The sequence below is a fragment of the Camelus bactrianus genome, chromosome 18 (genome assembly GCF_048773025.1).
Source record: "Camelus bactrianus isolate YW-2024 breed Bactrian camel chromosome 18, ASM4877302v1, whole genome shotgun sequence".
NCBI classification, from domain to species: domain Eukaryota; kingdom Metazoa; phylum Chordata; class Mammalia; order Artiodactyla; family Camelidae; genus Camelus; species Camelus bactrianus.
The window spans coordinates 7,098,750-7,120,639 of record NC_133556.1 but is presented as its reverse complement, the minus strand read 5'-3'; the positions used below and the strand labels follow the sequence as shown (position 1 = coordinate 7,120,639).

Genomic DNA, 21,890 nt, shown 5'->3' with positions numbered 1-21,890 from the left:
TTATCAGTTCATCTCTTGATAGGCATCTGGGCTGCTTCCACTTTCTGTTTTGAATAATGCTGCTACAAACATTCACGTACAAGTTTTTGTGCAGGCATGTTTTCAATTCTTTTGGACATAAACCTAGGAGTGGAAATGCTGGGTCACAGGGTAACTCTGTGTTTAATGTTTTGAGAATCTGCCAAAGAAAGGCACTTCTCGAATTCTGTTACTTTTTGTTTAATTCTATACAAAAAAAAAAATAAAATTGAAGTGTCAAATAAAATTTTATTACCTGCTTGTATGAGAAATGAATCTTGCAGAGTAATATAATTAACATTTTTCAAAAATCTGTTTTGTAAAAGAAAAGCGTCCTAAATGAATGCGATAATACACGATCATCAAGGGTCCACGGTACTCAAGATGCAAATAAACACAATGGAGGCGCCGCTCCTGCCTGCAGGCCCTTACCCCTCAAGAAGTGGAGAAAGTGGGGGGAGGGTGTAGCTCAGTGGTAGTGTGTTTTTAGCATGCATGAGCTCCTGGGTACAATCCCCAGTGCCTCCATTAAATAAGTAAGTCAGTCAGTAAATCTAACTCTCCCCAACCCCCAATTTGTGAATTTGTTGAAAACAACAGAAGAATTAAGAATTCAGTCACTACTTCACACATAAATGTGTACAGTTGTAGCAAAAACTGTCTGAACACTGTTTGATCGTTCATAAAGCACAGAGAGTTGTACGGGAGCTCATTTAATCCCCAGGCCAACTGCACAAGGCAACTGTAATGACCATCCTCACCATGGCCACCCAGCTGGCCAAGAACTCCTGCAGGGCCATGTGGGGCAAAGACACCCCCCAGACCTCTCACCGAGATGCAGCCGCACTGTCTCGAGGCAGCCTGTGCAGGACGTGTCCATCTGAGTCGCAACTTTATTTTTAAGTGACTCTCTTTTTCCAGGCTGAGTCACTCCCTGCAGTGTCTATATAAAGGCTGTCGAGGCAGTGACAAACGCATTTGGGCCTGGGCCACAACTATATATTACTGCCCCCCTCCCTCCCCCCGGCTGCGGACTCCTTTTCTCACAGGGAGCCCAAGATGACTCGAATAGTTTGCAGTGTCTTCCCATCTTTTTGGCCCCTCACCTCCACAGAAGGGGAGCAGCTGGCTTGCATGTGCAGGACACGGTGTGGGGACTCGAGACTTCAAATCTCACTTAGGTGGAGTCCATCTCGATCAAGAAAAAGATGACTGGAGACTTTCTGAAAGAAGACACCCTCCCCCCCGGCCCCCACTTGCCAGAGTTGGTAAGAAATCCATAAACCTAGTTCATTTCAGCCGTGGCACAAGGTTTCTTCCCCAGTCGTGGACCAAGATAACTCCTGATTTTTTAAATAACGGTTTCCTGAGAATGTAAAAAAATCAGAAAAACACTCCAGCCAGAGAGAGAGGGCAAATTAAGATTCTGGCACTCAGGAAATGAACGCCCGTGAACAGGCGGTTATGTCAGCAGGAAAGAGAACGTTCCCTTCACGGAGCCAGGCCTGTCGACCCAGGAGGTGGGGCTGTGAGGCAGTGGCCGGCGTCAAGCCCGGGCCACCTTCTCCCGTGGGGACAGCAAGGGAACGAGGGTGGTCAGTGCTGGTGCCGACCCGGGAGCTGTGCCAAAATGGTCAGGGCCAGGGCTGAGCTCTGCCAGTGGTGACAGGACCAGGGGGAAAGAGGCCACGTGCATTTTGGGTGGGAGAGATGGGGAACAGCCCCAGGACATGAGCCTGGTGGACCAGGTGTCCCGAGGGTTAGCGCTCAAGAAAGCAAGAAATGTTTAAGCAAAAATACATCGGGGGAACAACCACCTATAAGAGCTCCTGGATTGCAGCTCAGTTTTAAACCTCACAGAAGAGATGTGACCGCTTCGTGGGAAACAGATTAACCTAGTGAAGTCTGACCATCAGGCGCCTAAGACATGGTCTGGGGTGCGGAGCCCGACACGCTGCTGGGACAGAAGCAAAGCCCGAGGATGGTTTCGTGACAGAACTGCCGCATCTCAGCTCTGAGGTTTTCCTCTCTTCCTCCCCTGTAAAGGATGTTTCTTCTCTTACTGAAAAGAATGGCAACAAAACAAAAAAACATCCCTGTGCTCCGTCTGGAAGCAACGCTGAAAACCTTTCTTCTGATAACTGAGCATCACATTCAAGTATCTCGAGCGGGTGAGCTGGGACGGCACCCACTGTGAGCGTCCTGGGACTGGCTCTGAGGCCGGCACCGCTCCAGGTGCTCGGCCCTTTGAGGAGGCAGCACGGCCCGGCAGCTAAGAGCATCGACTCAGGGGCCAGACCGCCTGGGTTCAAGTCCCAGCTCGGCCTAGCAGTGGCTGTGAGATCCTTGTCATAACAAACGTTGGTCTGAGACACAAACTTGAAATTTAACCAAGTGGAAGAGAGAACCATGAAACCCTAGCATTGTCCCTATCTCAGTGCTCCCACCCCCACTGGAAATAACTCAGTTTCCAGGAGTGAGGAGCTGGCGTGCTGCCCTAGGCTGCTTCTGGGCAGCACCCACAAGCCTCCACATCACTGGTGATCACATCTAATCTGCCACCAGCTTTATCAATACAGATGCCATTTAAGGCATCAAAGGTAATCCTGGCCAGTACCTCGGCTCTCTGATCAAAGCAACAGAAAAGCAAGAGGCAAGGGGTTTTGGCCTATACTGAACCCACAGTTCTAACATCTCTGGGCTCAAGAGTTCAAGAAAGCTGTCACTAACCTAGCCTTGCTCTTCGCCAGCCTCGCGCGGGAAGAACCTGCCACCCAGCACAGAGGCATGTGCCCCTGATGCCACCTGCCCTCGTCAGCGGGGGTGGCCCAGTCCCTCCACCCATCTCCTGCTCCCTAGCGCCCAGCCCGGAGGCTGGAGTGCAGTGGCCTCTGCCCAGTGGTCAAGGCCTTAGCACTTATCTCTCATGCAGCCCCTTCCTCCCCATCCTTCCTCCCCGCACCTTGGGCACAACTGGGAGGGAGGAGGAGGAAACACGTACAGAGCTCCTGGTGTGGCGCAGAGACCACCAACGCCGGCCTTGGAGCTGTGTTCTAATCCAAGGGTTCCCGGATGAGTTACAGGGAGTCCAGGAGAAACTGTGCAATTCTCAGGTGGGCGGGTCCTTAACATTCACCAATATTTCAAAGGCCAAGATCCAAGGCTCCAAAACCAGCCCTGTTCACATACAGTAAGAATCACTGTGGCATATGTGGTTTGGAACGTTACCACCATTGATCTAAGAGAATTTTGCGGGGAAAGTCTGCGTTCAGAGGATTCCAGAGACACCATCCCAGCACTTAACATGCCTTATCAGGATGTTGAACTTTCTTGATAAGAATATAAGAATCGTTTCAAGAACTAGGATGGGATTTTACCCCTAGGGCCAAACCACATGGCACGTGGAAGGTGCTCAAAAAATATCTGTAAAATGACTGTTATTAGCAACCAACTTTACAACCCAACGTTTGGAACACTCTGGGTGAAAACAACCTATATCTGTTTTGTTCTGTTTTGTTTTAACTCCCCTGAGCTGGGTTCGAGGAGCAGAAATCAGCTACATCCCGTGTGCTTTGTAGTACGTGTTCCAAGTTAATGCCAGTAACAAACATGCACTAGACTCTTGGTGCCGGGCCCGCGTGGAGCCTTACACACACACACACACACACGCAGCAACCCTGCGAGCTAGGCCCTGTCATCACACTTTTTATAGATGATGAAACGGAGCCTTTGGGAGGTTACGTCGCTCGCCCATTGACGCCAGCCGGTAAGTCACCTGCAGTCATAAATACAGAAAGCGAAAGAGATACAACCCAGAAATACCCCATGGTCTTTTACATTCAGGTATCAATCATAAACTCAATAGGGAATGAATGTGTAGTTGCAAAATTAAAATTAAAAACGGTTTTCCTAGAAAGGGACTCTTTTTTTGAATCAAAGAAATGTATGAAACTTTATTGGCAGGGTAATTGCACCTCCTTCAGATTCACTACAATTCTGATAAAACGACATGAGCAGTAACATCAATTGACTGTGAATGTATTCTTCTAATGACATAAAACTGAAACCGAAAGGGCTTCATTCTAAACAAGAGGTCTTTGAGGCCCCAGCTCCCTTGGTGCCTGCCTCTCGTGTGCCTGTGGCCTGTCCGGTGTGGGACCTGCCTGTGGGTCCCCCCACCTCACCCCCCACCTCTCCCCCTACCTGGGCTTTCCCAGTCGCCCGGGGCAGGGCCAGTCTAGGAAAACATAAGCTCCCTGGCGGGAGACACCCTCACTCACCTCTGACTTCTCCCTGGAGCCTAAACCTGCCCATTAGACTTACTAGATATTCAACAGACACTGGGAGGACATTTTCTCCTTCCCCAGAACACAGAGGGACATCGGGGTTTTCACTGAGAATCAACACACTTGGTGTGACACTAGCAAGACCGCTGGCCCTGGCTCTAGCCTGCCGGCCACCCTGGAACCAATGGCCTAGTCTTCACGGCCGACTGTGTGACGCCGGTCTATCTCCACGTGACAAGATGCCTTTCCTGCCAACAAGCCAATTTTTCTTTACTCTGGAGAACAAAGTTCTAAGCAACCGTCCTTTTCACACGTCCACTTTCTAGAAGCGTTCCCTCGGCAGTCTGGGTTAATCTACCTGCAGCTGATGAATAACCAGAACTAACGACTAGTGTCAGAGACAGGGCAGGCTCCTCTGGACCGAAGCCCTAAACCAAGTGACGGCCAACCATCCGCTCTGGGTCCCAGGACGCGCACTCGCCAGAGCCCCCCACACCACCAGACCCCCCCTCCACGCCACAGGACCCTCAAGTACACCCCTGTGTACCCAGGGGACCTCAGCTGCAGCTCCTCAGCCCCACCTCCACTCTGGCCTTAAGTGGTTCCCAAATTTACAGAAGATTCTGGGTGACTGGCAGCACAGGAGAACCTGTCTCTACTGGGTCTCACCTCAGGGTCCCCGTCAGGACCCTACTTGGATTTCAAGGATGGGCCTGGGGTCGGGAGATGTAAGGGGAGCCAATGGGGCAGGAACCAGCGAGCAGCTTCCCCTTCCCCGCACCTGGGACGCCCGGGCCACAGGGAGGCCTGTCTGACTGCAGTGGGAGGAGCCCGAGCAGCCGCCAGCCTTGACCAGCTTGCAGGGAGCGAGCAGGGCTGCCAACGTCCATCCCTTCCAAGTGGGGCTCTGGGTCCCCTCTTCCATGGAAGGTGATGTCTAAAAAATGTGCCCTGAAAAGAAATGCCCCCAATGGCACTTCCCACTAGGCTCCCCCTTCCCTGGCCTCTTCTATTTACTGGGCCTAAGGGATAAAATGCAAAGTCTGAGGCGGGGTTTCTTTGAGGAACTGGCCCAGGATTCAACACAAGCCCTGGATGCTGGTGGCCAGTTTCTGCAGAACAAGGTGTGTTTAAGCGTCAGTAGACAGACTGGGCCCATTTAGTCCTATTAACATTTAGCAAACGAGTGTTGGGCTCTAGGTGGCCGGACCTTCCTCGGTCGGTACCGCCTTGAGCAACTGACAGGAGCCTGGGACTCCAGAGGGAAACTCCGGAATCCAGTTCGCCTCATAGCACTTTATTGTATGATGGCTTATGTTTACCTATTATGATCTGCAGCCTCAGAAGCATGATTTGCCCTTCTTTTCCAGATTTTCTACGGACACCCCTGGACCAAGGGTCACCAAGGGAAGAGCAGTAAGAACACAGCGATGACAGCTAGTTGCGGGTCGTGGAGACTAGCAGATCCCCACCCCCACAGCCCATCCCCCCGGGGCCAGAGGCAGAGGGGGCAACCCTCAGGTGTGAATTACTCCGCCCTGTGCGTCTGGTCTGATGAAACGTGGAAGATCCAAGTTTATGGGCAGGGTGGAGCAGGTAAGCAGTGGGTCTAAAACTGAAAATACTTCAGTGGGTCTGCCCCTAGAGGCTTCCTTCTTTCCACTGCACTACCCTGTTTTTTCTCCCGAAGTATTTACTCTGAAAATAGAGGGTTAATTATTGGCTTCCCCTCGTGATTCACAATAACGCCCCCTTAAACGGCAAGCTCCTTTGGAACACTTCACGAGTCCACTTTAAAACTTTCAATTCACATATCATTTTCCAGGACGATTAAAAAAGTTAGAGGCATCCCTCCAAGGAAGCAGCTTTTCCTCCGGGCCTGTTCCCTGGTCCCCATGGAAGAGTCTGGAGGGCAGGGAGTCAGGGCTGGAGCTCTGAGCAGCTGTAACGCACTCACACCCGAGTGCGGGTGCAGCAGGCTGGGGGCGAGCCCGCGACACGAGAGCCGCCGTGGGCCCGGGTGGCAGAGGCTCCCTGGAAAGCCATCCCCACGTCTGCTCAGCTGTCTGTAAAACCCCTCTTTCTTTTTATTTCATCTGGCGCCTTAGACAGGGACTCAGGGAATGAGGGACCAAGAAAACGCAGCAGGAAAAGGCTGCCCCAGCCACTCTAAACGCTGTCCTCGGAACACATACGTCCAAGAAAAAATTAGGAGCGTGCAAAGAGCACATTTCCAGTGCCCTTTAAAGCATATTTCAGGAAACCCAGAGGCGTGTAAAAGGCCCGACCGGACCAAATGTCTGTTTTGCAAGAATCGGCGGCATTTTGCATCCTCAGATGCAAGCACCCTGCAGATGCCCCGCCCACCCCAGCGCGGGGAAGGGGGCCTCCAAGGCCCCATCACCCCATCCCTCCTTGTACTCACACTCCCTGAGGACCCAGAGTGGGCTGCCTACACACGTGGGCACCCTGGCACGGACAGGCTGGAGTGGTCTGACCCCCCACACGGCTGGCCATGCGCTCTCGCACACCCAGCTTGTTCAGCACGTGCACCTGGAATTAGCTCGGGCTTGAATCCGCGTCCCCAGCCCGCACGTGGTGCGCAGACAGGGCGGAGAGTGGCGGAGAGGAAGCAGCCGATCGCTGCTCTGTGAGGAATGAACGGCTTACGACGCGTCTTCTGAACGTGCCCTCGGATAGTAAGACCCCCCCGGCCGCCCTTCGGAGAGACCAGGACGGAAATGCCACCTCACCTCTGGAGTGTTCTTCTTGAACTCCCGGCTCTGCTCGATGAGCCGCTTTCTAGACTGCTCGCTTTCATCTTGCCGGTTCGCCAATACTGTTGCGGTGGCATCGAGTTCCCTCTGTGGAGAGAAAACAGAAGGGAAGACACGATTGTAATTGCACTTTGCAGGGGAGGAGAGCATGTTTGCATCTGACCAGAACACGAGGGCGGGCGGAGGAGGGATCCCGGGGCTGCCGGGACCCGTACAACCCTGAGGCTCCCATCCGGCCCGTGCGCTGCTTCAAGGAAACCAAACCCACCCAGCTGGGTGTGCTGTGTATCAACAGCACAAGCGACTGTTTCCACCACAGAACACGCAGGTGCATTTTTCTTCACTAAAACCAGAGTCAGACCAACGCCCGCATGTCAGCCCTCCCCGGAGTCGCTCGTTCCTGTTCTTAACAAGCATCTCTTCGTGCCACATCCCTGGGTGCCAGTCCTGCCATTTTACTCTGGGTTCTCACCGAGACATTCTGCCTGACTCTCCTTCCACAGTGTGGGCCTGGAATCTTCTGTAGTCACCCCTATTTGCTTTTGTTCAACAAACACTTATTGTGAGCTTACTATAGGCCAGACATCATGTCCAGGATGGCTAGAATTAACTGTTAACTTGTTTTCAAGTGGGACCTTAAGAGGCAAGTTCCAAGAATAATGATTTTCAGCATCTGGTAAACTTGGGAAGTGAGGCACCTGGAAACAGCATTATCCTCTAATTCTTTAACTTGCCCTGAGACTCTGGGCTCCACCAGGACCTCTGTTGCACACGACAAACTGACACTCAGAGCATCTGAGAACCTGTGTCCTGGCCCTGGAAACGCTGGGAGGAGCTGCCAAGAGGATCTGATTCAAACAAGCCTGCAGCAGATGGGCCCAGGATGGTGTCCCAGGCTGACAGCAGGAGCACAAGGACACGTTCCCGTAGGCACCGAAAGGCTTCAGCTACTAAAGACGCACACTGCTTAGGATTCAAGCGGCTGCTCCAAGTGGCTTCTCAACATTAAGGAATCGCCACCCTGAGGCCCAGCAGAGCTAGGAAAGGTGGGGAAAATCCAAGATGAAGATCCATGCAGAGACATCCAGGAAGCGTGCGAGAGTCTTTCTCCACCGCCCTCCACCCACCTGGCTTCCTTTTTGGCGGAAATAACCCAAGGCGTCTGCAAGCCCTGCTGGTGAACACTTCATTCGTACCACTACAGGGTGGGCCGCTGCCAGACGGGATGGCAGAGTGCTGGAACAAACATCTCGGGTGCTGTCAACTTGGAAATGGCAGGCAGTTTTAAAAGCAGGAAGGGGGGAGAGGAACTCGGGGTGGGGGAGGTGGGGTAGATACCACCACACCACACTCTCTCCCCCTTCCCGTGCTTCTGGCATTACAGCCAGTCTTGGGCAAGCCAGTCCCAGAGAATACCGTGGGCTAGGATTCAAGAACAGATGTCAAAGCTACTGCAGAAAAGAGGGAAACACTGCACATTTTGATAGACCACATTTGAAACGCATCCCAGGCAAGTGAAGGCAGGGGGAGAAAAGAGCAACCGAAAGCAATGTGGCAGCGTGGGGATGGAGACGGAGGAGGAGCGATCGCGGATAAGCAGAAGGCTTCTCAAAAATATAAACAATCTGGTAAGGAGGAGGGCTTAGACATCTATATTTAAGCAGCAGCAGCAGCAGTTATAAAAGGAGACTTCAAGAAAGGGGAAAAGAAAAAGCCAATATTGAAATATGACCAAAAAAAGTCAAGTTGATGTTTGGTTCCACTCACACAGAGGCAGAACACGGAGGAAAACAAAGAGCTTTCAGCAAGGATCCTAGTTCCTGGGAGGGGGGTGTCACCTAAACAGAGGGCATCTGATGACTTCTGCTGCTGGATGCTGGGGGCACACAGGTGACTGTGGGGTCCCAGCCCCGACCCCACCTTCCATCTAGTGGAAAGCTCGGGGACAGTGGAGGGAGCGCTGCAGGAGGTATCGAAAAGCATGTAGTCTACGAGACCCTCGGCTCCCCTCTACCCCGATCCCAGCCCAGTGCCGAGCGACCCTGTGGGCAGATCCCAGGAGGGCTGAGCCTGGCACAGGCTGCTTGCTGGAATGCAAACAAATCCACCTCTATCTCAGGGTGGCGGGGCCTGGGAGCCCGGGGTGACCTGCTGTTTTCAGGCGGGGACCCTCCGGGGGCCCACCATGCTCCCTACCCAACAGACATATGCAGGCCCCCGTGAGAAACCAACGGGGCTCTCTGAATTTCACACGGTGCCGCCGCCCACCACCATGGAAAGAGATAAGCACAGCGAGGAGGAGAGGCTGAGCCTCTGCCGCCCTGGGTCTGGCTGGTCAAGCTGACGGCTCACTGTCTTTGACCGCATCCCCTGGAAAAACCACCACCGAATCCCTCTGAAGGACACGAAGTCTTCCTAAGGCTCTGGGGGCGATGCAAAGGGAGGAGACAGCTATGAGACATAAGCCAAACACTGTTTTATTATCTACCCAGCCTGTCTCTCCTCCAAGTGTCACCTATAATGACACATTAACAAGGGAATTTTATGCTTCAGGGGAGGTGGTGATGGGGGCCTGAAATACAGAACCTCAGCCGGAGTCACTGGTGACACGTAAAAAGGAGCACGGAGAGCCCCCACATCTGAAAAGCATTAAAAACGCACAAAGAGTCAAAAAAAAAAAAAAAAACCAGGAAAAAAAAAACCTCAAATACAAAAACCGTAGAACCAAGCTAAATGTCCAGCAATAGTGTACTGGCAAATCCATTCAAGGATTATTTTGCAATGGTCAAAAAAAAAAAAAAATGCAGTCCTGTGCAGTGTACTATCTGGGATGGAATGATCTTCAAGGTATATTTAAGCAAAAAAAGAAAAGTGCAAAATAATGTTACATTGTTTAAAAGAGTATCTATGCATATGCCCCCGTAAGCTTTGTTTGTCTCTAGAAAGATACAGAAGATGCCTGTAACCGTGCTTGGCTCTGAGCCGGCGCTGGGGAGGAAGGGACAGGCTCTTCAGTATAAATCTTTTGGCTATTTTGCCATGTGCGTGAATTACCTCATTGGAAAAGAACCACAAAATATACTATTGTTATGTATATTTTTAAACTGTTAATGTGAAAAAACAGGAACACATATAGTTCTAGAAATAGTTTACATGCTGTGTGTCCCACGTTATGCATGAGCATGGCCTCTGTGTCCACCTGCCTGGGGACAGAGGCTGGGAATAGATGACCCCTTGACTCACTCTGATGATTCAAAAAAGTGAGGCCAGGGCGTCCTTTGTCAAAACAACAGCTGTTTCTTGCACAACGCGCTGCACGCTGGCCAGCTTCAGGGCTGATGAACGAGGAGAGGGTAGCCGGTCGCGGAAATCACCACTCCGTCAAGCCCCAGCTTTCCCAGGGCAGGAAGCGGAAGGAGCCCTCTCCGAGCTCCTTAGGATTATCCTCCTGCTAGAAACACCCAGCAGCAAACCCATGGGCTCTGAACACGGACAGGTATTTCTCACTAAGCGTAAAGAGAGAGGGTACCCACAGAGCATCGTGCAAGGACAGCACCTGGATGCAGAAACTGTGGGGGTATCTTTCAAAGTCGTCATGAGATGACGGATGTCAGGAAGCGACAAGGTTCAGGGAAAGCCCTCTGGCTTGGGAGCTTGTGCTCCGTGCACACGGGCACACCTCACTCCAATATACTGGGGAACTGACTGAGAGCTGTAGTCCTGTTTTCCTGACTATAATTTCTTGGATGCTTTTCCTCCGGTTCTGACACATCCTCAAAGGGCAAAGCTCCTAACACTGGAGGTTTCTCTCTGGCCCAACTCCAGCCTCTCAGCCAAGTATTAGAGGCTTATTCAACACACAAAAAATAAAAAGTGACCATGTAGCTGCCTGTTTAAAAGAAACCATGGGGAAATTTTCTCCCAAAGAAAACAATTCTCTTACTAATGTCAATGATCAGTTTGGAACTGCTCGCCTTTAAAGTGAATGTCAGGTGTTTGTTTTCAGCTGGGGGATGCCTGTGGTGCCGCTGCCACTTTTATGAGATTCTCTCTCCCTGAGGCCCCCCGGCCAGGCCTGCCAGTACTCTGGGCAAGTGCACACCGGCCCCCTTCCCCCAACACTCCCCCCGCCAGCATCCCTCAGTTGGTGGGGGAAACACTGGCCAACTGCAACAGAGATGCAAGTGAAGTATTGCTTTTTACTGTCTGACTTTAATCCAAAGAGTTGGTTCATATGATATTTCTTTAGGGCTTATCTTTCCACTAATCAACAGCAGGTTCTATGCAAGAATTTAAAGTGGCTTTACTAGTGAAAATGAAGAGCACTTGCACGAAAAAGGAAAGCCCAGCCGTGGTTTCTGCATGAGGGAGCCCTTGAAGCATTTTCCATTTTGTTTCCTGCAGCAGAATCACTGAGCAAACAGAAGCTGCTCGGGCTGAAAAGAGGTGAAGGCCCCAAGCTCACCCACCTGTCTCCTTGTGTCACCCCCACCCTGGCCCCCTGCACAGGACATCCGAAGATCCCCCAGACCTCAGAGAGCCCTGGCTTGGAATCCAGGCTCCATTCGTGCTGTATCCTGTGTGGTTTGGGTCAAACGACGCCCCCTCTCTGGAGACAACTGAGATGATGCTGGTCCACTTCCTGGCATAGTGAGCACTCCATCAAGGGGAGTTTTTCTGTACCATCAGAGCCACATGCTTGACCTCAGGTCAGACCTCTGCCACCAGCATCCTGAGCTAGGCTGGGGGCTCCAGGGATGCACAAGTCAATCACAAGTTGACCTCGACCTCCAGGTGCCCACGGTCCAGCCAAAGAAACAAGGCGGGCATGGAAGAGCAGTAAGACAGAGAGGACCAGGCTGGTGGACCAAAAGCAGAGGTTGGATAAGGCAGAACACACAGCCAGCAAGAAAGATGCCCATCTCGGCTAAGCCCATGGGCAGGGACGGCCTCAGTCCCTGTCACCCTCCACCTCCTCCGGGTTCCCCGAGTCCCCTGCACAATCCACAGTTGTGACTGCTGCTGTCCACGAATGAGGGCTCAGAGGAAGCAGAGCCCAGGCCAGGTCCGCTGGGGGACGGGGGCTTGGGCACAGAAGTGAGAGGGGGCTGGGGCCAAAGTGGACACACTGTGTTCAATTAGAAGTGCCGGCGGGCAAGCAGGACATCCACCCTGAGTGCGCGCACAGAGGGAGGATGCGCTCATACGTGAGATCACTCTGGAAGGCTCCAGCACAAGATCCTGGTGCCGTCCCTCGTTCTGGGAAGATGAAACGGCAGGGGCACGGGGCGAGGGTGGTGGTGGGGCCTTTCACCAGCTACCATTTTAGTGCCTTCTGGATTTTGAACACGTACATGTAATGACAACTCCTAAAAAGCAAGCAGTTATCTTTTAAAATCTCATTTTTTCCCTGTAAGGAGCCGTAGGCTTGAAGGACTGATAAGGGCCCAGGAATGCCTGATTCTCAGCAGAGCACTCCTCCGTGGTCCTGCAGGAAGTGCGTTTTGTTCTGTTCACGGGTGTGTGGACGGATGATGGTCTTTCTGCTTAAAGGAGAACCTTGCAGAATTCCCTAGGAAAACATTAATGTTTTCACTTACTTTTGTAAGTTTAAGTAGAGAACCAAGTCTGACCCAATCTTTCCCAAGAGTTTTTTCAGACACTTAATTCTTACCCATCACCCACCCACAATCTTTGATTCACTGCTGGGTGATGCAAAAATCTGAATCCCAGTTACAGTATTCAGTCATGTGACGTCAGGCCGTGGGCCAGCAGTGAGCACCCCCACACTGGTGGCCGGAGTTCTATGGAATTCGACGGACCTGCACGCGGCCCGGGAGAATCTCCACAGAAGGCAGTGCAGGGAAGAGGAACAAATGGAGAAAAACAGAGCGACCAAAGGCAGGACGGCGTGTGTACAGGGAGCTGCAAAGGGTGCCCCTCGACACAAGACCAAGGAGCCCTCATCCTCTCATGGGCATTAATAGCCACACAGCTGGAAGGTGACCAGGACACACACACATCCTGCAGGAGAGAGGACATGCCAAGTCATGGATGAATCAGAGCTTTCATTTGTTGCTCAAAAGCCTCAGGGACTTCCCAGGGGGCCTGGATAAGACCACCGAGGGACCTCCAGGTCCCACCGGCCTCCCTCCAGTGCCCCCCGCCCCAGGGCTAGGGCCCCTCTCTCACCTCGGGCCCTCAGCACAGACTGTTCCCCCTGCTTGGAAGCCTTTCCTTTTTCTCTTCTATGAAACTGTCAGCTGTCTGCTCAAATACCACTTCCCCTGCCCCTTGGCCCCCTTCCGCCCCTGGAAGGTGTGTGTCCAACGCCCTAAACTGTGCCTCCTGGCTGCGATCCTGGTTTGCAGTTCCTTGTTTGCCTGTATGCTTGGTCAACGCCAGGCGCTCCAAAGGCTGGAAGCGCTGAGGTTTTTGCTCACTTCACGCGGTGCTGGGGCACATTAGTCGGCCCCCTGTACCTGTGGGCTCTGCATCCAGGGATTCAGGCAACCAGGGATGAAAAATAGTCGGGAAAAAAACATTCCAGAAAGTTCCAAAAAGCAAACTAGAATTCACCACAAGTCCGCGATTATTTACACAGCATTTGCATTGTATTTACAACTATTTATATGGCATTTACATTGTATTAGGTAGTATAAGTGATCTGGAGAGGATTTAAAGTATACGTGAGGATGTACTAGGTTATATGCAAATACTACGCCATTTTATATAAGGGACTTGAGTAAATGAGGTGGGTCCCTTTTGGATACCGAGAGACTACGTCAGTCAGAATTTGCTGGAAGGAAGGGAAGGAGGGAGGGAGGGAGGTAGGAAAGAGAGAAAGAAAAAAAGAAAGAAAAAGAAGGGCAAAATAAAACTAACTGCTATACCAGCAAGTCCAGAGTAAGTGCAAAAGGGTTCAAAGGAAGAGAGAGAAATTCTGCTTGGAAGAAAAATCAGAAACAGCTTCACGAAAATAACAGCACCCGCTAGAGAAGTCTAGGGTAGGCAAGGATGCTCTCCGGACAGAGGGGAGGGAAAGTACGGCTCCCGGGGACGCCCAGCACGTAGCAGGTGCACAGTAAACGCTGGCTGCGCTGGGCAGACGAGAAGCGAGCTCTGACGGGTGATGGGTTAATCACACCCTGTGCTTCTCTGACTCAGGGAACAACCAGGAACGTGCAGGGACTGCCTACAGCTGAAGTTTCTAGTCGTCTGGGGGTTTCACTGGAACCACTGTTTCAACCCTCGCTGAAACCTGTACAGTGTCGTTAGCTATCTTCTCCCATCTTGAGTTTAGAGTCAAATGGACAGAATGCACAGAACACAACCTCCTGGTCGGGTCCCACAGTGCACAGTAGGGGTCCTGGTACCCAGAGAAAGGAGAAGAGAGAAGGTCCCGGATCAGGAATAGGGGTGGGTGGGGTGGGGGGTGCCTGCAAGGGTGGGCAGAGACCAGACTGCATACAGACTCCCACCACGTATAAGATGAAACACATGATCATGTCAGTTTGTCCTTTCCATTCGCTATTCCACCTTGATCCCATCTCAAATAAAGACCATTTTCTCATGCTCCTTTACCTCTTAAAAAAAGTTACCGTACGTCAAGTATGTACTATACATCTAGTATATACTCAGTATTTCTTGATTTTGGGAGATGACTTGATATTATTTTCCAATCTAAGAAATTCCAGTGGAACTAACATACACTGACTACCTGTGGTTTTTCCATCTAAAGGTGGGCAGGGACAGAGGTGGGAACAGATTTATCATATTTTTAAACAGAATTTTGATTTCAGAGCAAGTAAATGCGCTACCTATTCAGAAAATCAGATTGAATAAACACAAAGAAATCGGCCTAACAAAAGCTCTGAGTACCAAGTTGTCATACCAGCCTTCCCGCGAATTCCTCGGGACTGAGAAATTTCAACAGAGAACCAAGATTTTGTTTTTTGTTGTTTTTCACCCCATCGAAAACCCACTATGCAAAGACAAAAATGCCAGATGTACCCAACGAGCATCGCGCTACATATAATACTTGCCAGACTCTCATTTAAACAGAGAGACGTGAGAGACGGCGTCTCGGTGATGCATAATGAGATACGGGCAGATCAGAGGACTGGGTGGGGAGGGAGGGAAGGACGTCTTTTAACCTGAACTAAAAGGATCCTGCTTTACGTATTAATCGAACCATATGAAACTACTGCTATCTCACCACTTCTGAGCTACAGAAATGTCTGTTTCATAAGTGGCATTCTTTGCCGCTCTCTTTGGCTATGTCACAAAACTAAATTCAGCCTGCCAGCCGCAGCCTTTCAGGCACACACAGCTCCGAGTGGCAGAAGTGCTTCACCTCTCTGATCGATCTTACACGTCTCCGAGGAGTCTGTAAGTTCTTCCTCTTCTCCTGCACCCCACCCTCACCCCACCCCTACGGTGCCCCTGGGGTCAGCCCTTGCTGTCTGGTTATCTCATTTTCCTGGGCTATCACTTTCTCCCCTGGTGGTCTTGTTCCTGGGTTGACGTGGAGGCCCCTTCTGTGAGCCCCTTGTCTTCTGATTGTTCCCCCAACTCCCAGGCTGCAGCCTCCACCTTCCCCTGCTGAGGTCTGGCCCATTTGGCACTAACCATCCCATGGGCCTCAGGAGGAACTTGGGGGAGAGGCAGCCACAGGAGTTTGCTGATCCCATGTCACAGATGAGGAGACCAAGGCTGGACATGGACGTGACGTACCTGCTAACAAACGCCCAGGGCACAGGCCCCTCGACTCCGTGGCTTTTATCATTCTCTTTCCACTTGGTACACATTATGAGACAAATCTGCAAATACACACTACTGTATATAAAATAGATAAACAACAAGGTCATACTGTATAGCTCAGGGAACTACATTTAATACCTTGTAATGGCCTATAATGAAGATAATATGAAAAAGAATATATATGTATAAATGAATCACTATGCTGTACACCAGATATTAACACAACACTGTAGATTAACTACACTTCAATTAAAAAAAAAAACAACCCAAATGGGATCTTGTTAAAATTCTAAAATGTCCATGAAGGTTGATCTGGGGGGCTAGAGGGAGGTAGGAATCTGTGGCTATAACATTCATCTCCCTGCCTTGTTCAGTGGACCTGCCCCTCTGGCTCTGGCTGCAGGACAGGAGACGGACATCAGAGACACCCTCCCCCCCACTAAACTCCCCGATTCACAAAGGAGAGAGAGAGAGACTCAAGAGATTTTTAGTGGGCTGAGCTGTCAACCAATTAATTGGAACCAGGGACCAATTAATGGAGTGAGGTGGGTGAATGGGAACCACACTCTCCAAAACGGTGGCCACAAGCCACCTGGGACTATGCAAATTGCAATTCAATCAAAAATTCCGTTTCCCGGTTGCAGCAGCCACACATGAAGGGCTAGTGGAAACTGTATCTGATGGCGCAGGTTCCGACAGTTCCATCAATGCAGGAAGTTCTACTGGACAGTGATGGACAGTGACAGTCAAAGAATGACTCCCCGGGTTCTGGGGATGACGTTTTTAACTGCTACAAAACAGATACTGCCGCCCCATTTCACAGACTAGAGAAACGGATGATCCGATGACTGGCTCAGCCCAAATCACACCAGGAAGGGGTAGAGCTGGGATCTGAATCCAGACCCGGATAACTAACTCCACGGAAGCCAAGGTTCTGGGCGGTCAACCCCGACAAACGCCTCTTTCTTGAGTTCCAGCTTAACGCACTTGACTTTCTCCAGGAAATAGGAGGCAAAGCCAGGGGCTAAAAATGAGGCAGGAGCAGGAAAAACGTGTTTTAATCTCAAAAATAATCATGGCCCTGCCAAAAGGAGTGATTCCGATCTCCTCTATGCTAGTAAATGTTTTCCTCCCAAAGTATTTGTTTCAGAAATAAGCCTCTAATTTGAATACTTTCAGGAGCCAAAATTTCTGTCTGTTGAAAATATTTATTTCTATTGTTTGGCAGGCATCAATTTGCTGGGGCACCAGCCACTCTGGCAAAGGTTCCCTTCCACTTCTCTGGGAAAACACTTGGCGACAGAAGCCTCCGCCGCGCCCAGCGGCTCGCCTGCTCGCTGGCTTTCCGTCGGGGCCGCGCCAGCCACAAACATCTGCCAGCACAGACGCGGCGCTGAACAAACCCGGTGTGTGAGCGAGGACACGGGCGCTGCGGGGGTTATTAGGCGTGTAAAGCGGGCTCAGTGGGCCACCGGCTGAATGAGATTTCTAGGAGCAGAGCACGTGTTCTTCCATTATTCTGCAAGTGGTGGAAGACCTGTGACCCAACATTGGGTGACTCTGCACAGAGCCCTGTCTCTTCTGGTACCAGTGAAGTCTAGGAAGAAAGCAGCAGCATTTGGGGAAGCCTCAGCTCTGACCCACCTGCAAGAATCTGGACAGGTCACCAAGATGCCCTGAGCCTTGGTTTTCTCATCTGTGAAATATGCCACCAACCCAGGCTCGAAGGGTTGGTGGCAAACTGCATGACATATAAAAATAAGCAAAACTTTTATAAATTAAAGAAGTTCCACAGAAACAGTAGTTCTTACGATCTCCTGCAAGGATAAAGTATCCTCCCATTTCCCCACTTAGCTCTCTTTTTTATATACTACGGGGATGGAGGGGGGCATGAGAGACAGATATGGAAGGTAAAAGCTATCACAGTTATAGGTGAAGTGCTAATAACCATTTTGAAACTGTCAAGTTTGGGTTTTTTTAAATCGCAGCTGTGGCTTGCACTACAACTCTACCTGTAGCTGCCTTCCCTTCTCACATTTTAATTAGCACATAAAAACTCCAAAAAGCTCCCAAAATGTCTTTGCCTGGAATTTATAAGTAAAAGTTGCAAGATGCCAAGTGGCCCCTGGGGAAAACCAAACCAGTAACAGACCTCTATCAGTGAGGCAGAGCAGGCGCCCTGGAACAGCTGATGTCAGGCCAAGAGATGCCACCTCTGAGCCAGCTTCGATTTTATGTTTGCAGTTAATTTTCAAGATCTGGGGGGCCGTGTTCAGTGAGCAGGGTTTACAACATCCTGCCATTGGCTGAGAGCTGCTGCCAGCCAGATGGCCCAGACGAATGACACTCGTGCGGCAGAGAAAGTGAACATTGCATGTGACTCCTCCACTCTCTCTGGCACCAGCCCTGCTGGCCACTCTCAGGAAACCTGGGTCCTGGGCACCAACCGGTGACATCACAGGAGGGTTCCAGGGGCCAACAGCAGAGATGTGATTTGAAATGGGGTCATTAAAATCTTCAAAGAGTTTCCCCTCTGGCTATGATAGAGGGACACCCAGGGGGGAAAAATGGGCTGCTCCGTGAGCTGCCCTGGAAGGGCTGCTGCCAGTCTGCCCACTCCAAGAGCGGCACAATTACAACAAACTATGCAACGGGGCCCCAATTCATTCACATCCAGAGCCCGCAGCCCGTGCAGCTCCAATACCTCCAAGCTCTCACCCAGTGCAGACAGGCCCCTTCTTCAACTTGACTCTATGGTCTCCTCAGGGGCCCACAGGGAATGGGGGGGGGGATAGTTCTTGAGACAGAAAATTAATGCCAGTTACAAAGTGTTCCCCATCTCTCTTGTGATCTCTCCAAGCTCAGGGGCTCATCACCTGTCTTTCCCACCTCTAGATGTTGTTTTTTGTTTGTTTTTTTTTTTAAGAGATCTGGGGGGTGGGGTGGGTTTATTTATTTATTTTTAGAGGAGGTACTGGGGATTGAACCCAGGACCTTGTGCATGCTGAGCATGTGCTCTACCACTTGAGTCAGACCCTCCCCACCTAGATGTTGTTTCTGAATTACACAGACATCAAGGAGATTTTTTAACTCGGTAAAAGGACGCCGCTTGTTTTGGCCCAGGAACGACATTTCCCTGTACCCTCTGTTCTTGGCTCTCTGTGTGCTCTGCCTCTTATGACTTGTTGGGGGGGAGGAGAGGATCCTGATCTGGTCTGGGGGCAGAAGGCAACTCCCTGTAGTGAGTGATTTATAAAAGGACACCTTCCACGCCATGGCCCCCCCAGCAATACCAGTCAGAGGCCTGGACCCCAGGACACTGCCAGGGAAGCACCGGGCAGCAACTCTGGCCAAGCGTCCTCGGCTACACTCTCTGGCTGTTTCTCTGCCCACATGGTCCCATCACAGGCAGGAGGCCACAGGCAGTGACGCACAAGCAGCAGCCACTTTCTTCTACACCAGCAAATATTTGATTCTGCCAGGCTAAGGTAAACATAAAGGAAATCTTGCTATAGATCTGAAATGATAATCAAGATTGTCAAACCATCAAAAGCAATATCAATTCTGTTCGGCGTACTTTCCTTACTAAGTCTGGAAAGCATACCCGCAGGTTCATTCTAGCACGATTTTCAACAGGAACTGAGACAAAAGAGGATTTTCTGGTTTACTCCTAGCTTTAACCCCATCCCTAAGTGTCTCCCTGATGGGTTTCACTGGATTTCCATACACCCGTGTTAGACTAAAGAAACTGCGCACACTTGCTAAGAGCAACGACTCAGCACACGTGGCTGCAGTGGGAACACGGCACCGGGGAGGTGCAAAGAACATGGACTGACCATGAAGACTCCGCCTGCACACCAGACTCTCAGAAAAAAAGGATGTGACCGGTTTCACCTGTGTGAAACAAGGGACAAAGGAAACTGAAGGTTTCTGTCCCCTGGAACGGCCACTCCACCCAAATGCTCCGGGACATGGCTCCCCTCCAACCTGGCCCCTTCCTTGGTCAACTTATCCACCCAGCAGAGGCATTCCTGAGCTCCTCCTGACAGGGCCAGAAGGGCATCAAACCACACCGGTGCTTGGAGCTTACAATTTAGCAAGATAACCAGATGCTATAAGGCAGGATGCGCTAGGAGCAGTACCTAGACAGCTGGGAGTTGAGAGGAAGAGAGAGGACTTCCTTTTGGGAGGATCAGGGAAGACTTCATAGGGAAGAGAGCGAGATGGTTCCAGAGGATGGGTGAGGTTTCATGGTAGCGGGGGGTGGGGGGGAAGAAGAGGGAGGATTCCAGAAGGCATAGAATGGGCAGAGGTTATGAAAAACAGCTGCGGGTACAGTTTATCAACTCATTCTTTACTCTCCTTGTCATCTTTAATCGCCACAGTGATCTTCCAACACGGTCATCATCCTGGCTCCACCAATGAGCGAGGACACGGAGGTTCAGAGGTGAAGGTGACCTAACCAAGATCACACATTCACAGAGCAAGATGGAAAAGGGCACGTTTTCTGCACCTCATACCACTCTGTCCACTACAGAAGGAAGCTCTCAGAAGTGCCCCAGGCTTGGGGCTGACGTGGGGATGGTGGGCTCTGGGGCACCAGGGGGAAAACTCTAGGGTTCCTTCCTCTTCTAAAGTTCTGTGATTGTGTCCTAACGGCGGAACTGGTGATGCTGGTCTTCAAATCCCCCAGCCTCCCTTTCCTGTCGTCCTCTCCCTCCCCTACCTGGAGGGGGTGGAGGCAATTTCCTCAGCTTACTGGTGAAAAAAAAGCTACTCGTTATTGGCTGGGCCACTGGGAAAGGAGGAAGTGGAACAGGTAGGAACAGACAGCGGCGGGGAGGGGGTGGTCACTGGAGACTTGAATGTGCATCCGACTCTGTTGAATCAATGAGTCGCTGCCTCTCTAGCTACTGATGATCACTGCAATTTTTCAGAAAGAGTTCTGGCGACGACGGGAGGAATGGATTAGAGCGAAGAGACCCTAAGAGCAGGTAATGCAGTTCAGCCAAGGGATGAGAGAGGTCCAGCCTAGCCACCCCAGGAAAATCTGCCGGGAGGTCAACATAAGGGAAAGGAAAGTAACGAGAAATGCCTCGAAAAGAATCCTGAATTGGCTTTGGTGGGTAAAGTAAATACAGGAAGCAGCCGCAAGAGGAGAAAATAGGATATACTAAAATGGAATTATGAGCCTGGCGCTGGAAAGCCGTGGCGTCTCTCTCCGACCCCGCTGCTGCCAGCTTCTGCTCCTCTCCCCGGTCTGCACACTTGCGGGGGTCCCAGGGCCAATCAGCATCGGACCTGTCAAATCTGACTGCTGGAATAAAAATGGAAAGGCCGAGTGGCAGCCGTAACATGGAATTTCCTTGTTTTTATTAGTTTAAGGCTCTTAAAGAGTAACTTTTACATTGGGGAAAACTTTTCAAATATGTACTACTTGAAACTTAGATCCAGTTACCTCTCACATGTTTTCAATCATTCTGCTTGCCAATTTTCCTAGTTATCAAAAGACGCTTGTGGTTTAAAGCAGGGGAACGGGCTTCCCCCTCCCAGCACAGCTGCCCTTCACACGGTGACCTCGCCCTGCCAGATCCCTGGCCCTGATGGGGCTGACTGGGGCGGGCTACTGGACCTCACAGCTGGACGGAGGTAGGACAGATTACTTCACCACACTGGTACTACAGAGACACCTGGCCAAGGCTGGTTTTCTTTCTTTCTTTCTTTTTTAAACAAAAACTAGTGATAAAATCCAGCTTTTCTGCATTACTATTGCTACTTAAATGAATCCAGGAACACGAGTTTCTCTTGAAATGCACGCATGCTAAAATAAACGTGGTTACTCAGTGTTTGATTCTCCCAGCTGAACTCACTGCGATCTGGCAGATGGAGAGGGGCCAGTGGTGCGGCGCTCTGGGTGTTATTCAGCACTGGAGCTGAGCGTGAAAAGAGTCCAGTGTTTACCATGCCCTGTGTGTCATCCTTAAACCAGCAAAACCCAGGCAGCCTAACTCGTTCTTTGCCGTTAGAAGTCTCCTAGTGAACTAAG

The 21,890-nt window shown here is 50.9% G+C and overlaps 1 protein-coding gene across 12 annotated transcripts in view; it reads right to left on the bottom strand.

Annotated features, from left to right (window-relative positions):
• CUX1 (cut like homeobox 1) overlaps positions 1-21,890 on the bottom strand; it is a 353,997-nt gene that overhangs the window by 261,240 nt on the left and 70,867 nt on the right. For all 12 annotated transcript variants that reach the window (XM_074345859.1, XM_074345857.1, XM_074345864.1 and 9 more), the window contains exon 2: positions 7,058-7,168. In XM_074345859.1, the coding sequence (XP_074201960.1) occupies positions 7,058-7,168 (111 nt within the window). The remainder of the gene's footprint in view (positions 1-7,057; positions 7,169-21,890) is intronic.